Source organism: Enoplosus armatus, chromosome 16 (assembly GCF_043641665.1).
Source record: "Enoplosus armatus isolate fEnoArm2 chromosome 16, fEnoArm2.hap1, whole genome shotgun sequence".
NCBI lineage: Eukaryota > Metazoa > Chordata > Actinopteri > Centrarchiformes > Enoplosidae > Enoplosus > Enoplosus armatus.
Window position 1 is genome coordinate 11,416,081 of NC_092195.1, and position 12,733 is coordinate 11,428,813.

The 12,733-nt window shown below is 42.8% G+C and overlaps 2 protein-coding genes across 2 annotated transcripts in view; one reads left to right on the plus strand and one right to left on the minus strand.

The window, feature by feature from the left end:
- The first annotated feature begins 230 nt into the window (after nt 1-230).
- Nucleotides 231-2,666, plus strand: gmnn (geminin DNA replication inhibitor). Its single transcript, XM_070922328.1, has 6 exons — nt 231-287; nt 1,241-1,342; nt 1,512-1,665; nt 1,773-1,855; nt 2,081-2,191; nt 2,438-2,666. Exons 1-6 carry the CDS (start codon nt 231-233, stop codon nt 2,624-2,626), a joined length of 696 nt encoding a protein of 231 aa, XP_070778429.1. The 3' UTR covers nt 2,627-2,666.
- A 3,284-nt stretch (nt 2,667-5,950) lies between these two features.
- The window catches only part of ripor2 (RHO family interacting cell polarization regulator 2), a 54,723-nt gene continuing 47,940 nt past the window's right edge, over nt 5,951-12,733 (minus strand). Inside the window, exons 12-23 of the mRNA XM_070921840.1 lie at nt 12,545-12,674; nt 11,972-12,118; nt 10,789-11,538; nt 10,371-10,552; nt 9,828-9,990; nt 9,575-9,707; nt 9,284-9,445; nt 8,738-8,911; nt 7,981-8,183; nt 7,776-7,859; nt 7,078-7,168; nt 5,951-6,504 (exon numbers count right to left, since the gene is read on the minus strand). Of these exons, the coding sequence (XP_070777941.1) occupies nt 6,404-6,504; nt 7,078-7,168; nt 7,776-7,859; nt 7,981-8,183; nt 8,738-8,911; nt 9,284-9,445; nt 9,575-9,707; nt 9,828-9,990; nt 10,371-10,552; nt 10,789-11,538; nt 11,972-12,118; nt 12,545-12,674 (2,320 nt within the window). The 3' untranslated portion in view covers nt 5,951-6,403. The remainder of the gene's footprint in view (nt 6,505-7,077; nt 7,169-7,775; nt 7,860-7,980; nt 8,184-8,737; nt 8,912-9,283; nt 9,446-9,574; nt 9,708-9,827; nt 9,991-10,370; nt 10,553-10,788; nt 11,539-11,971; nt 12,119-12,544; nt 12,675-12,733) is intronic.

The following is a 12,733-nucleotide window of genomic DNA, read 5'->3' on the forward strand; positions in this document are numbered from 1 at the left end:
CTTTTGTGCCGCATTTTTCCTACAGACATTTAAGCGTTTAACTTTACTCATGAGATCACATTTTAAGAAGCACACGTAACGATAATTGTTGTCTTGTTTAAAATCTGACGTTACCAAGCTATTATCTGTTAAATTTTAAACTAGCTTATTTTGGCTGTTGTCAAATGTGTCACACTCGGTTCACTTCAATGTGTAGTGACGTTATGCTAATTTCCCCGTCAGGAAAGAAAATGAGTTTCAGTGGAAAGCTAAAACACAACCACCAGAGGTCTAATGAGAATATAAAGGTGAGTAGTTTATCCCCCAGTTTAAAATGTGCTCCCTCCGATTAATGCCCATCAAATGTATTGTAACTCCATAGTTGATAGACTCAGTTGAAGTAAGATTACCAGGATATCTTGCCACTGTTGGTGTGGATATCATCACACAGGCCTTAATGACATGATTAACTATTGGTATCTCACTATCTGTAGCTGAGAAACCGGGAAGAGATAAGGGCAAATGTAACATGGTTAGGATGAGTCACTCCTAACTTTTCTTTTTGGCTTTTTCAGTCTCTGTAAATGGTGCTCATGACTTAGTCTTAAGACTAAACAAAAACAGATTTCTTTAGATGACAAATACTGTAAACTATCTTGACTGAGCGTTCCTTGAAGTAGTGAAGGTTATATCTGCTGTGCTTTAGAACTGTATCAATGTTATATTGCACAGTAACAATGGCAGGTCTTAGCTCCTGCAATTTAGACATACAAGTCAAGTGTCTTGATTTTATATGGCTGTACTTTCAGACATGGTCTCCCCCACAGCTCAATTGTAAAAAATATCACATTTTTATATGCCTGAAACATGCCAACAGTGCTCTGAAGCTGTGGCCAAACATTTACAAACTGAGCTTGCTGACTACTCTGTAATGAGCCCTGCGGAGAAACTTTCCCACGGCTGAAAGAATTTGGGCCCTGCCCCTGTTCCCACACCTGTGGGCCTGTTGCACACAGTGTTTAGACACTTCTCTTATGCCCTCTCCCATGGTGACAGTGTAACTAAAGTAAAGCATACAAAGTGGTGCTAAGCCCTGATGAATAGAGGTGTTGAAAATGAGAACGCAGGTCATGTTAGTTTCCCATGTGACTCAATATTAAGACCCCTCTGTGAAGGGGTCAGAATCTTTCTGCTTACTCATATCTGCGATTTGTGATCTACCAGACTATATAAGTTAACACTTTGACTTTTTGTCTTCCAGAGCTTTTTCACACAGTCTCCAAAGGCAATGGGACCCCCCAGGCAAACCCTGCAGGTCCTCCAACCCTCAGCTGTCAACAAAGATTTGGGAAGGTCTGCTCAGGTATGCAGTGGCTTGTTGCTGGAAGTCATTTGAGTTGGTGACACTTTTGTCCATGTCCATGCATTAGATCAAAACTTTGTATATTGATATTGTTCCACTAAGAGAACAGCGTCTTTGTATTTTCAAAACATTTAAAAAGAAATGGGTTCTAAATGAGTTGTCTTCTTAGGCAGGAAAGGTCATTCCCAAAAGAAAACAGTGGAGCGCAGAACAAACTAGAGGTCCAAAGAGGGTGAAGGCTGAAGTCAAATCCACACAAACGGAAGAAACCCAGTGTTTGACAGATGGCATGTCCAATGAAGCATATGAACTTATGGTCAAAGGTAGGTAGGGATTCATAATCAATGACCTACAGACTAACAAATTGTGCAATCTACCCCAACAATAATTTTACATTTGTCTTGAGGTTAAATCAATGTTGCTGTTGTAGAAACGCCACCTTCCACCTACTGGAAAGAGGTAGCCGAGGAGCGTCGGAAGGCCTTGTACAATGTTCTACAGGAGAATGAGAAGGTGAGTTAATCTCTAAGAGTCGGCTAATGTTTAGCTGCTAATTGAGCTGTTCCCACGCTCCCACTGACTGAGTTGACCTTGGTTGGCTCCTGTCCAGAGCCAGCTGGCACTCAATTTTGAAGTAACGTTGCACCTAAATACTCATTGAAAATAAGTTTACTTTTTTTTACATTTTTGCTTAATGTATGTGTGTGTGTTTTTTTTTTTTTTTTTTTTTTAAACCAGTTGCACAAAGACATCGAGGCCAAAGATGAACAGATAACAAAGCTCAAGTGTGAAAATGAAGAGCTGCAGGAGCTGGCACAACATGTACAGTACATGGCTGATATGATTGAGGTATGGCTATCTGACTTTTTTTGCACAAGAATCACATACGCGGCCTATATTGGAACATGACCTGGTTTGGCTTCAAACCTTGCTGCACACACTTCCTGAATATTAAGCTAAATTGTTTACTCAGTGTATAAATGTCACGTTTGTCACAAGGACCAGTGTGATTAAGTAAACTTGAAACAAACTGGACTACACTGAGGGACCACGTCCCTTGGTACTTAAACTTAATATACTGTATCATGTCTTTAGAGGCTGACTGGGAAGAGCCCGGACAATCTGGAGGAACTGAGGGATATTGCCCTTGACGTAGATGAGGACCAGGAGGATGAAGATGACTATGACGACGACAGTGAAGTGACGAGTCAGAGTGAGGAGGAAGAAGACTCTGATCACAATTTGAGTGAGGAGGAGGAGGAGGAAGAGACCTCAGGAGAGTGAGATTAAACAACTCTTGTATGTCATGGGACTTTGTGCAGATTTGAGCTAAAATGAGTTTTGGCAGCAATGAATGACCGTCCATTTGCCTAACCTGGCTTTTCAAAGTAATTTATGTACTTCAAACTGCTTTTTTTTTTTTTTTTTTAAAACTGCAATTTTATATTTTTAAGCCTTGAACAGACAGGCTGGTTTTCTTTTTAAAGTTATATTATACTTGTCTGTCCTTGTTCAAGTGAAGAGGTGTTCAAAACTAAGCCAATATAAGCCTTTGTTTCACAGCAGACATTTTGACATGTCACAGTAGGAAAAGGTGTAAAACAATTGCTGAATTTAGTTTTGTGAGTGCTGGCTTACTGGGGCACTTTATGAGAACAGTCAGTTTGTTAGTAATGTCATAGCACAAGGAGTACTGGGGACATTTGTTGCAGCTATAGCCACTGACTGGCTGCAACATACAGACCGCCATCAGTTGCTGATTCTGAAGAGGTTGCAGGTTCCAACCTGAACCCCCCCCGTGAGCCAGACTAGTCTCCTGCAGTGCTGTTTCACGCGATGGGGGCTAGGAGCAGGGCCACCAACCAATCACTGACTCTGGTGTTTTTGGATTATTTGAAAAAGGCAATCTGTATTTTTCCTACCATGAGAAGTCAAGATGTGTGCTGTGAAAGGCCCATTGAGATGATTTTGCTCCATATTGTTGCATCCACTGCCAGACGTGGCTTACAGCCTTGCTTCAAGTATTTTGGTTTACAATGTTAAAGTGTGCAATGTTGTGTACATAAAGTGTAATGTAAAAAATAAACACCTTTTTTATAAAACTTATTTTGTTTAAGTAGTTTTTAGGTTATGAATCTGGTCAGTCAGTGAAATGTTAACTGGCTGTGCCCAACATGCAGAGTAGTACTTGTACTGAGGACTATCACCTGAATCTGCAGCTTTGAAGCACGATTCAGCTCATTGTTTAGCTGCCCAGCCTGCAATATTGTTCGTTCTCGCAACTAGTTTTTGGACACAGCAGTCTTCAACGAAAGAGCTCAAACCTACTACCTGCTAAACGGCAGACAGACAAAGCTGACTAGCTGGTGAGCATAGTGGAGTATTTAGCAGCTAAAGATCCAGATATTTCCCTCCAGGAGTTGGTAGAAGTGGGGAGGAAAAAAAAAAATCCACACTTAAGTTTAAATTATGCAAAAATAAACTTTATTGCAACTTTTGATGAGCAGAGGAAATACTGCTAACCACAATGGAGAATAGTAGTATGCAACTAAATGGATCAGTACGGAAGCTATCGACCACAGAGATGGATAAAGATCAATTTCAGCAAAGTGTACCAAGGTATTCTTAAAACCACTCTCTAAATAATTAAAGATGTGCACATTTTGACAACTTGTAGTTTGTGGTGATTAGAAATCAAACAGCCAACGAATCAACTTGACTTAACACTGGTAAACTGCAAGTTTGTAAGAAGAAAGTAGCTCACTCGAAAAAAAATGAACAAACACTGCATGAGTGGGTGAATTCGATATTTTGCCAAAATACTGTAATGCTATTCACATCATGGAAGAAATAAAAGTAACTTAATTAAAATATGGACCATGTTTTGCAAAAGGATGTATAGAAAAAAAAAACATAACACCATCTTCAGCTTTTAGTAACAACTTCACACATTTACAGATTATAATACAAAAGAAAAAAATACATTTCATAAAAATATTACCACTTGTTTTTAATCAATATGGCTTTTGGACTGTGCAGTTAGAACCAAATAACGAGATTCATATATTATGGATTTGTCTTATTTCTAAGTTGTGCTTCTATTCTGGCCAAAATGCAAATGTGTTGAAAATACATTCTCCTTAATGAATTATGAGCTCTTATTAAAAAGACCATTTTAAACTGAATTCTTCCTTTGGTTACAGTAAATCTTATAAGTAATAAAGTAACATTTCTAATATAATGTCCCGTTAAGTTTGGGACCTTTTTTAGGGTAAAGAAATCTATAATACTATTAGACTATTTGCAAATCTTAATCTTCTCCAAAAGAATAATTTATCTAATATAATTCATTCAAAATAAACTCCAATTAAAAGTTAAGCATGAGATCATTTGCATGGTGATAACAACATGGAGGCCTGTTTTTAAATGATAAACAATATTTCAAATACTAGACCTGATCCAAAATAGAACATAAATATACAATTCATTTACATAACAATGCCATCTGCGCTATTACAGTATAACTCCAAAGAATATTAGAATTACAAGGAGTAAATAATAAATAAGATGTGTGAACAAATGTGAGTTTTGTTGCCGTGCACGAGCACAAGACTCAGTAGTACAGTTACAATGAGAAAAACTGGAATTAGGCGCTTACCTCGGGTCAGTTTTCCCCACATTACAGTTAGGATGCAGGGGAATAAAAACAGGCCCAAGACATGCCAAACAAAACACTTCATAAGAAAAGCTTAATTTCTAATCCTGTCATTAGCTCACGTGCTGTATGAATGTGCGGTTTTACACCTTCACTCAGCCCAAAGGATCCTCCTCTCTGTACAGTTACTGAGAAAGTGCACGATCCTGAACCCAGTTTATTGCCCTCGTCTGGCTCCGTACCTGGTAGGAAAAAATACATTTACAAAAGAGTGTATTTGTGGAACCTGCCTGCTCAAACATATCAAGGCTCAGATGGTCAAAGCTGACTTGTCAACTAGGTGCAAAAGACTCACATATGTACAGAAAAATTGCACTTGTTCAACTGCGAGTATGAGAAACCTCAGATATAAACTGCTGAGTGAGTGAACCTTGGGCACTGTGCTGACCTGTGTCACCTCTACCCTTTTTTCCTTTTCCTCCACTGAGAGAAAGCTGAGGTCAAAATCTGTTCGAGACTGTAAACTGCTGTTAAACTTGGGCTTCTGAACCACACAACATCACCTTCCTGCCATTCTCAACTTATTAACGTCCTCCCTGTCACAAAAACACACATCTTTCAACCATACGAGAATCCCTGAAACTCAAAATGGAACGTACTAGAAAACAGAACTTAAAAATACACTTTAAATACAAGCACATATATTACACCGGCTGTGTAAAATATGCTATATTTACATGCCTTACAACAGTGCAAATCTTCCAGAAAGCGCCTGAAAACATTTCTAATGCAAAACCACCAACTAAAACATGTGGTAAACAGTGATTATGCAAAGATCATTAAGTTAGCATATTACGTGACACAACTGACTCTGTAACAATCAAGATGATAGTTAATCAGTGAGTAAGTGATACAAGTGTTGTCTGTGCAGTGGTGGATAGCTTGTTGACAGAGGTTATGTGAAGGTGCATTGCTCGAGTTCCAGTTCCCACAGTCTTTGGAGCAGACTTTAGCGGCTTTGTGTCCAGTCAAATTCTCCAGTTAAACTCAAATGTGACCGGTCTGCCTGGCTCAGAAAGCAGGGAGAGGAAGGGGGTGGGGGGGTGATGAAGGAATGAGGGGTGTAAGTGTGTGTGTGTGTGCAGGAGGGCTATAGGTTGTGTCTTTTGTGGTTAAGATAGTTTGTTTGGTGTTAGTTCGTTTTAGGAGGCAGTATCAGTAAGAACAGTGATCTAATGTGGCGGCATGGAGATCCTTAAGTCTGTGCCAAAAAAAAAGGCAAATCAATAAAGTGATCAGTCATCAACAGCCCTGTGAGGTGTGCAGTGTGGGGTTAAGCTGAGGGGCAGTGCCGTCCTCCTCGGAGGCTGAGATGTCATTTGTGATGTTTTCGGTGGCACGGTGGCTCAGAAGGCAGTGGTGACGGCGTTTCCTCGACGTGTGCCCAGACGGATCATTTCCCCCGGCACCGTGTCCAGCTGCTCGTACGCCAGCCGCCCCTCCTCGCCTGCAGCGAACACAAGGGTTATCTATAAACGCTGCACCCCCCAAGCAGGTTTCAGTGATGACAAATAATCTGCTGCTTCTCAGATCGCAATGCAGCCAAAACATTCCAGGTGTAGGTCTCAATAAAGGTCAGTGAGGAATGGTACAAAGAGCATCCGCACACTGGAGTAAAGCTTCAAAAACGTTATTGGACTGAGAAAAGGCAACATTTCACCCTACTGGGTCTTCATAACGCAAATATATATATACACACATATATACATACATACATACATACATACATACATATACACACACATATAAATAAAGTAGGAGAAAAGGTTGCCATATTTCAGATTAGATTTAGATAGTCAGCTCTTAAGAAATCAGAAGGCTGAGGAAAACATATGTGTCTTGGTATTACACTGTACACAGTACATTTATATACATCTTGTTAATATTTTTTATGCTTCATGGCGTGACGTAAATTGTGGCAGTTGTGTATAAAATACAATTCAGAAATAACAGTCATTTGTAGACATGTAGCAAAAGAGAAAGCTGAGCAGCATTTGATTCCCATAAATTTGTTACTCACCAAATGTGAGCAGGGTTTCTATGGCGACATGGCGAAGCTCTTCATCAGCTGAATCACACAGTGCTACCACCGCCCTGAGACTCTCGACCGCCTACAGACAGACAGACAGCTCTGTGAGGAGGGGACTTACCAAAGTATATAGAAGACAGAAAAATGGGCTAATTTAGAATGATTTCCTCTTTTTAATGATATATACATAATGATACTGTTACATTACAACTTCTTAGCCATCATAGCACTTAAGATAATACCTATATACCACATGTAGTAATGGTTTGCTGTAATCATTCCTCCTATCCACACTGTCCTTGTTCTGTTGTCAGCTGTAGCTAATGTGAAGCAGTCTCATTTGCCAAATCAAGTGGTTATTTTGGTCCTGGCAGTTGGGTGTAGATTTATTGCTGGTGTCGTGTCCCGCCTACAAACCTTACATGCAACCATGAAATATCCCTCCACTGTGGCTCAGCAAGCAAAGACACAGGGAATTTAGTGCCAAAAAAAGACCATAATTTTGGAAGATACCACTTGATTTGACTAACAACATTTTTGAGGACTGTGTGTTTTGTCCTCCATCTCTTACATCTCTGAATTAGTATTGCTTAGAAAGACATTTTGCCTCACTGAACACAAATGGAGACCTAAACTAGTTAGAAAACTTCACAGTATCACAACTGTAGATGATGTCAGAGGCCACTGACCTGCAGACAGCTGAGAGCTGAACAGGCCGCCCTCTGGCTCTGACCTCCAGCCTCTGACAGCGCCTGGGTGTAGCACTCCACTGCCTGTAGACACACACACAGAAACATTCCAACATGGCTTGTGGCATCTGTCAAAACTATTTAAAATGTTGTTTACACACTCACACATCTTTCAAACATACTCTCGCTCTTCAGCACTACTCACTCTGGTCCTGAAGTGGCTGTGTGATGCCCCAGAAGAGAGGTAGTCAGCTGCGGCCTTGTTGACCTGAGGGTCCTCTGCAGTGAGCAGGGAGGCCAGGGCCCTCAGGGTGCTGTTTCTAGGCCACAGGGTTGACGCAGGCACCTCCTCCATCTCTGCTAGACAGCGAGAATAATCCCCACTGTACAGAGCCTCTGCAAACACCTCTGAGTACGACACAAACACAGACACATGTCAAAGGCTTAAACAGAAAATAGCTTGCAGAGCATCGAGCTTAAGCGCTTTTTTTATACCGACATGAGCTTGAAGTTTGCTTCTGATCGATATCTCTTCAGTTTGTATTTAAAAAATCCAGGACTTTATCAGTGGTTTAACTTTGTTATAAACAACTTTGTAACAAGAATGAAAATCCTATGACAGTCCATTTTTCAACATTTATTTGTTTTTTTTCTTCCTCCACAATGACTTATAATCAGCAGTGCTTTTGTGTATTCTCTCTATCAGTTTCCTTTTACGCGAAGCATTTTCCGAGCTACCCATGTTGCAAGAGGACCTTATTTACTGTAAACTGGTCATTACAGTCCTCTTAGACTAAAGTTTTGGGTGCTTGTAGACAAAAAAAAATCCAACTGAAAATCCTGTTTTTTGTAGTGTAGTTTTGTGGCAGAAAAGGTGTCGATCTCACTGCTGGATAAGATCATTATCAAAGTGACCGGAGTCAGTATTAAGAATTGAGCAGAGAAGCGTCACTTTTGCTCACCTTCTCTGGCCAGATGCAGCAGGTGTGTCTCCATGTCCTGCACTTCATGTTGGAAGATGTAGCTGTGGAACTGAAACACGGTCAGGACGTCCTGGGAGAGCGCAGCGGCAGGAGGACTGTGTACCGCCACCAGATCGCTCCTGTCAACCATCTCGCCCACTACGACACCAGTCACTGGAGAGAAGAGAGGGAAATCTGAAGTCAGACAATTGTTTCTAGCCAACTGGAACTGCATTTGCATTGTGAAGATCTATTTAATGTATAACTCTGGATTCATAGTCTGTTCCATTTAGTCTCTTTAATAACAACTTTAATAAGTATTCTGTTTTCAAGGTTTTTCAATCATTCATATTCTTAGCAACTACAGTGATCTAGTTTTCCCTCAGGGACACATTTAAAACCGATTTAAAAACTAAATTAGTCACTCATTTGAAACCAAACTGTAATTAAAAGCACAGAAACAAGACTGTGTTGCAAACAAAACAGATGTCACTTTAAGCATAACCTTTGGCTTGTTTGCAGAAAAGAAAATAGGGATGATCAGACCTGTGACGGCGCTGTGTGGGTGTCTCTCCTGCAGCACTGCCATGTAGCGCTGGTTCATGTGTTTGAACACTCTGTCCAGTGTGGTGTGGAAAAGTCCTGCAGACCCGCTGCACTCTGACCATAGAGTCATCAGTTGTGGGCGCTCTGCGAGGCCCGGGAGGACTGAGAGAACAGGACAAAACAGAAGGTCAGATGCTACAAACCCTCAAACCGGACCAGACTCTTGAGACAAAGCGTAAACACACATAACACACCAATAAAGCAAACTGGTTTTCACTTGTTGGCACCTACCGTCAGCAGCAGATGTAATTGCTCCCAGTCTATCCGCACTGATCTCTGCTAGCTCCTCTAACAGCTGAGTCTGTCCGGACAGTTTGAGGAGAAGACTGCGACGCTGCCACACACTCACCCCGCTGGTCAACAGCTGCCATTAGAGGAAGAAACAAAAGGCATGTTAAGGCAATGTTTTTTACAGACTGAATTAATGTCAACAATAACTATTTATGCTCCAAAACATGATGCCAGATGTGATGAGGAGCTCAACCTGTATGAGGTGATTACAGTACTGCAGGTGGATGACGATGGCCACATCCAGGTTCTCGTTTCCCGTGGTGAGCGGCAGGGGGCTTCCCGCCACGCTGTTGCCCACCCCAGTGTCCTCCGTCAGGGCTTCACTCAGGTGTCCTCTGGCTTCTGGATGCTGGCCTCTAAGACAGGCAAATACCCAGAGTCACCACCAAGTGGCAGCAGCATCACGCAGAACACAATCTACTGTACAATGGAGTGCCGCCATGACACAAGATAATGTAGATTTTCTGTCCAATCATTTTCTGTCTGTTTTGTCAGAATTTAGCCCTTTACCTTTCGAGTGTTAGGATCGCACACAACTGAAAACGTAGCTTTCATGAGTAGCTGAGCATTAATTTACTTAAAACCAAGCACCAAGATCCTGCGCCACGTACCCTATTTCAGCTCTTACTGTGATGTTTGGTATATGATACCTCAACAACAGCACTTCATTTTCATTTTCAGTGCAGACACTTGTCAGTACTTGTCAATGTCAGCCAACACAACGTCTCCTACTCACCCGATCCTTTCTCCGTCAGTATCAAAAAGCGGAGACCTCTGTGGGATACTGAGGATGGCGTTATCGTCTCCAGTGTCCTCGTCATCAAAGTCAGAGGTGTTGAGAAAGTCGAAGCTTTCCAGGGCACTCTCCACTGTTAGACTGAGGCTGGATGACCGGCTCCTGTGACCTGGGAGGCGACACTGTGAAGAGGGAGGAGATGTTGAGTTAATAAACTTTTACTCCTGATGTCTTTTACAAGATGATGCATTTAGTTTTGTAAAAATGACCAAACCAAATTTTAGACTTTCATATATGCTGATATTTAATCCTCACATTTCTTTCATGTAATTTCATTCTTGTTTGAACTTGAAATAGTGTGATGAAAAGGATTTAAGGATTATGTCATGTATTTAGTTACAGAGAAGGGTTCAGTCACCTTGAGCAGGTCCTCCAGACGCATCACTTCCTGCTCCAGGTCCTGCAGCTCTCGGCAGCGGTGCGTCAGGGACTCCAGCCTCATCAGCAGGCTGTGGATGGCCTCCTCCAGGCTGCTCTCCAGGAACGCCCTGCTCCCCTCTCCTGCCCAGCTCAGGCTTCCTCCTCCCTCCGTTGAGACCCCACTTGGGGGCACAATTTCTGAAGACGTCAGCCTCTTTACAAGTTGCCGGGTCAGGCTACCCGCGTCCTCTGTGTCCAATTCCACAGGTTTCAGTTCATCAGTGTGGTCTAAGAAAACGTCCTCTGGAGCTACTGTAGACAGGTGGCCGTCAGAACAGAGGGACGGGGCAGCTGAACCACAATTGGAGCCTGAATTTCGCTGGGACTCTGTACGCTCCCACTCGGAGTCCTCTGCCACATCAGCTTCATCACTGGCGAGGCTGGATCTGGTGCCCCTACTTCCTCGACTACCCGTCTCCCCATCCTCTTCGTACTCCTCCTCCTCTTCCTCCACTAAATGCTCCTCTGCGATGGAGTCCTCCCTTGTTGGGAGAATTTGTGTAGGTGATGGGTCTGTTTCTGGAGGAGTGACTGTGATCTCAGGGTTGGACTGGCCTGGGGAGTGGGAGCTCGGGGCGGGGCTGGGGCTGGGCGTTGAACCAGAGGTGTCTGAGAAGGTGAAGGAGAGACGCTTGCACTCGGCCACGCCGCAGCCACCGTTCTCAAAGACATCATCCGGTAAAGTGGACTGAAAGGAGAGACAAGGGAGTAAATATGTGTTACAAAAAGGATGGCAGATTAAGATTGAGATATAGCTTCAAATCAATGCATGTAAGATTAAAAAGTACAAGAGGAAGCTCTCTCAAGCGGAAAAAGAGATGTCAGACATACTTAAAACATCCACTCTAACTCCACTTTTCTCTCTAGGCTCATGACCAGATCTGTTAAACCATGATAGATTCACAGTGAGCTAAATTTGAATAGAGAAGTGTAAAGAGAACACAAACAGCTTAAAGCAAGTCATGCAAACATCCACACATGGCATTCTGCAGCCCACAGAAAGGGACTGGACAAGCCCAAGTGTGTCCACACCGGAAGAGGAGTACATCCCCATTGTGTCAAACAGGTAGGGGGCACACAAAAGCCAGGTTAGGAGGGGCGAGGGGCCACAACACACTCACATAGACCTCCAGACTGGATTTGGGCCTTGGCCGGAGTGAGGCCAGGTCACCAAACGAGCGACTGCGCCTTAGCTTCTCTAGCAGGGTGTCTCGGAGCATGTGCAGGAAGGAGAGGCGCTGGCGCTCCACAGGATATGGCCGCCACTTCTTTACACAATGCACGCAGGCAAATAGGACAAGGTGTTGGGTATTCGAGTGAGGGCAGGTGAGTGAGATACAGGAGGGATGGATAAACGTGTGAAGTGGGACAGAGTGTGGGTAAGGGGGTTTGATGTGGAAATGCAAAGGAAAGGAGGATAGCAGGGAAACGGGTGAGGGTTAGTTTGGGGGTAGCACTAGCGTAGCTAACATTAGCATGATGCATCAACAGAAAAAATGTGTGCCATGACAAAATATCCATATAATAGGGAGCAGACTCAGGTTAGTGTGAAGGAACAAAGCAGGTGTAAAAGACAAAATGTCTTTCACCAGCAGCAGCTGCTGTTCTCAGTTCTACAAACTACAAAACCCCACAAAGACTACTGTCTCCCAACAAACCAGTGAAGCTAAAGGAGGTTTGTTTGTTGGACTCACAAAGAAGGAAGTGTCCTGGAAGGTGGGGGTCTCCGGCGTGCCCTGGCTGTAGACTGACACTCGTCTCTGGAGCGCAGTGGCTTTGCTCACGTTGCCAGACGACAGAGTCAAGTCTTCGACATCGAAGGGGCTGGATGGGCGAATGAAAACACGGCACTTATTGTTATTGCTCTGTGTGATGTATTTATG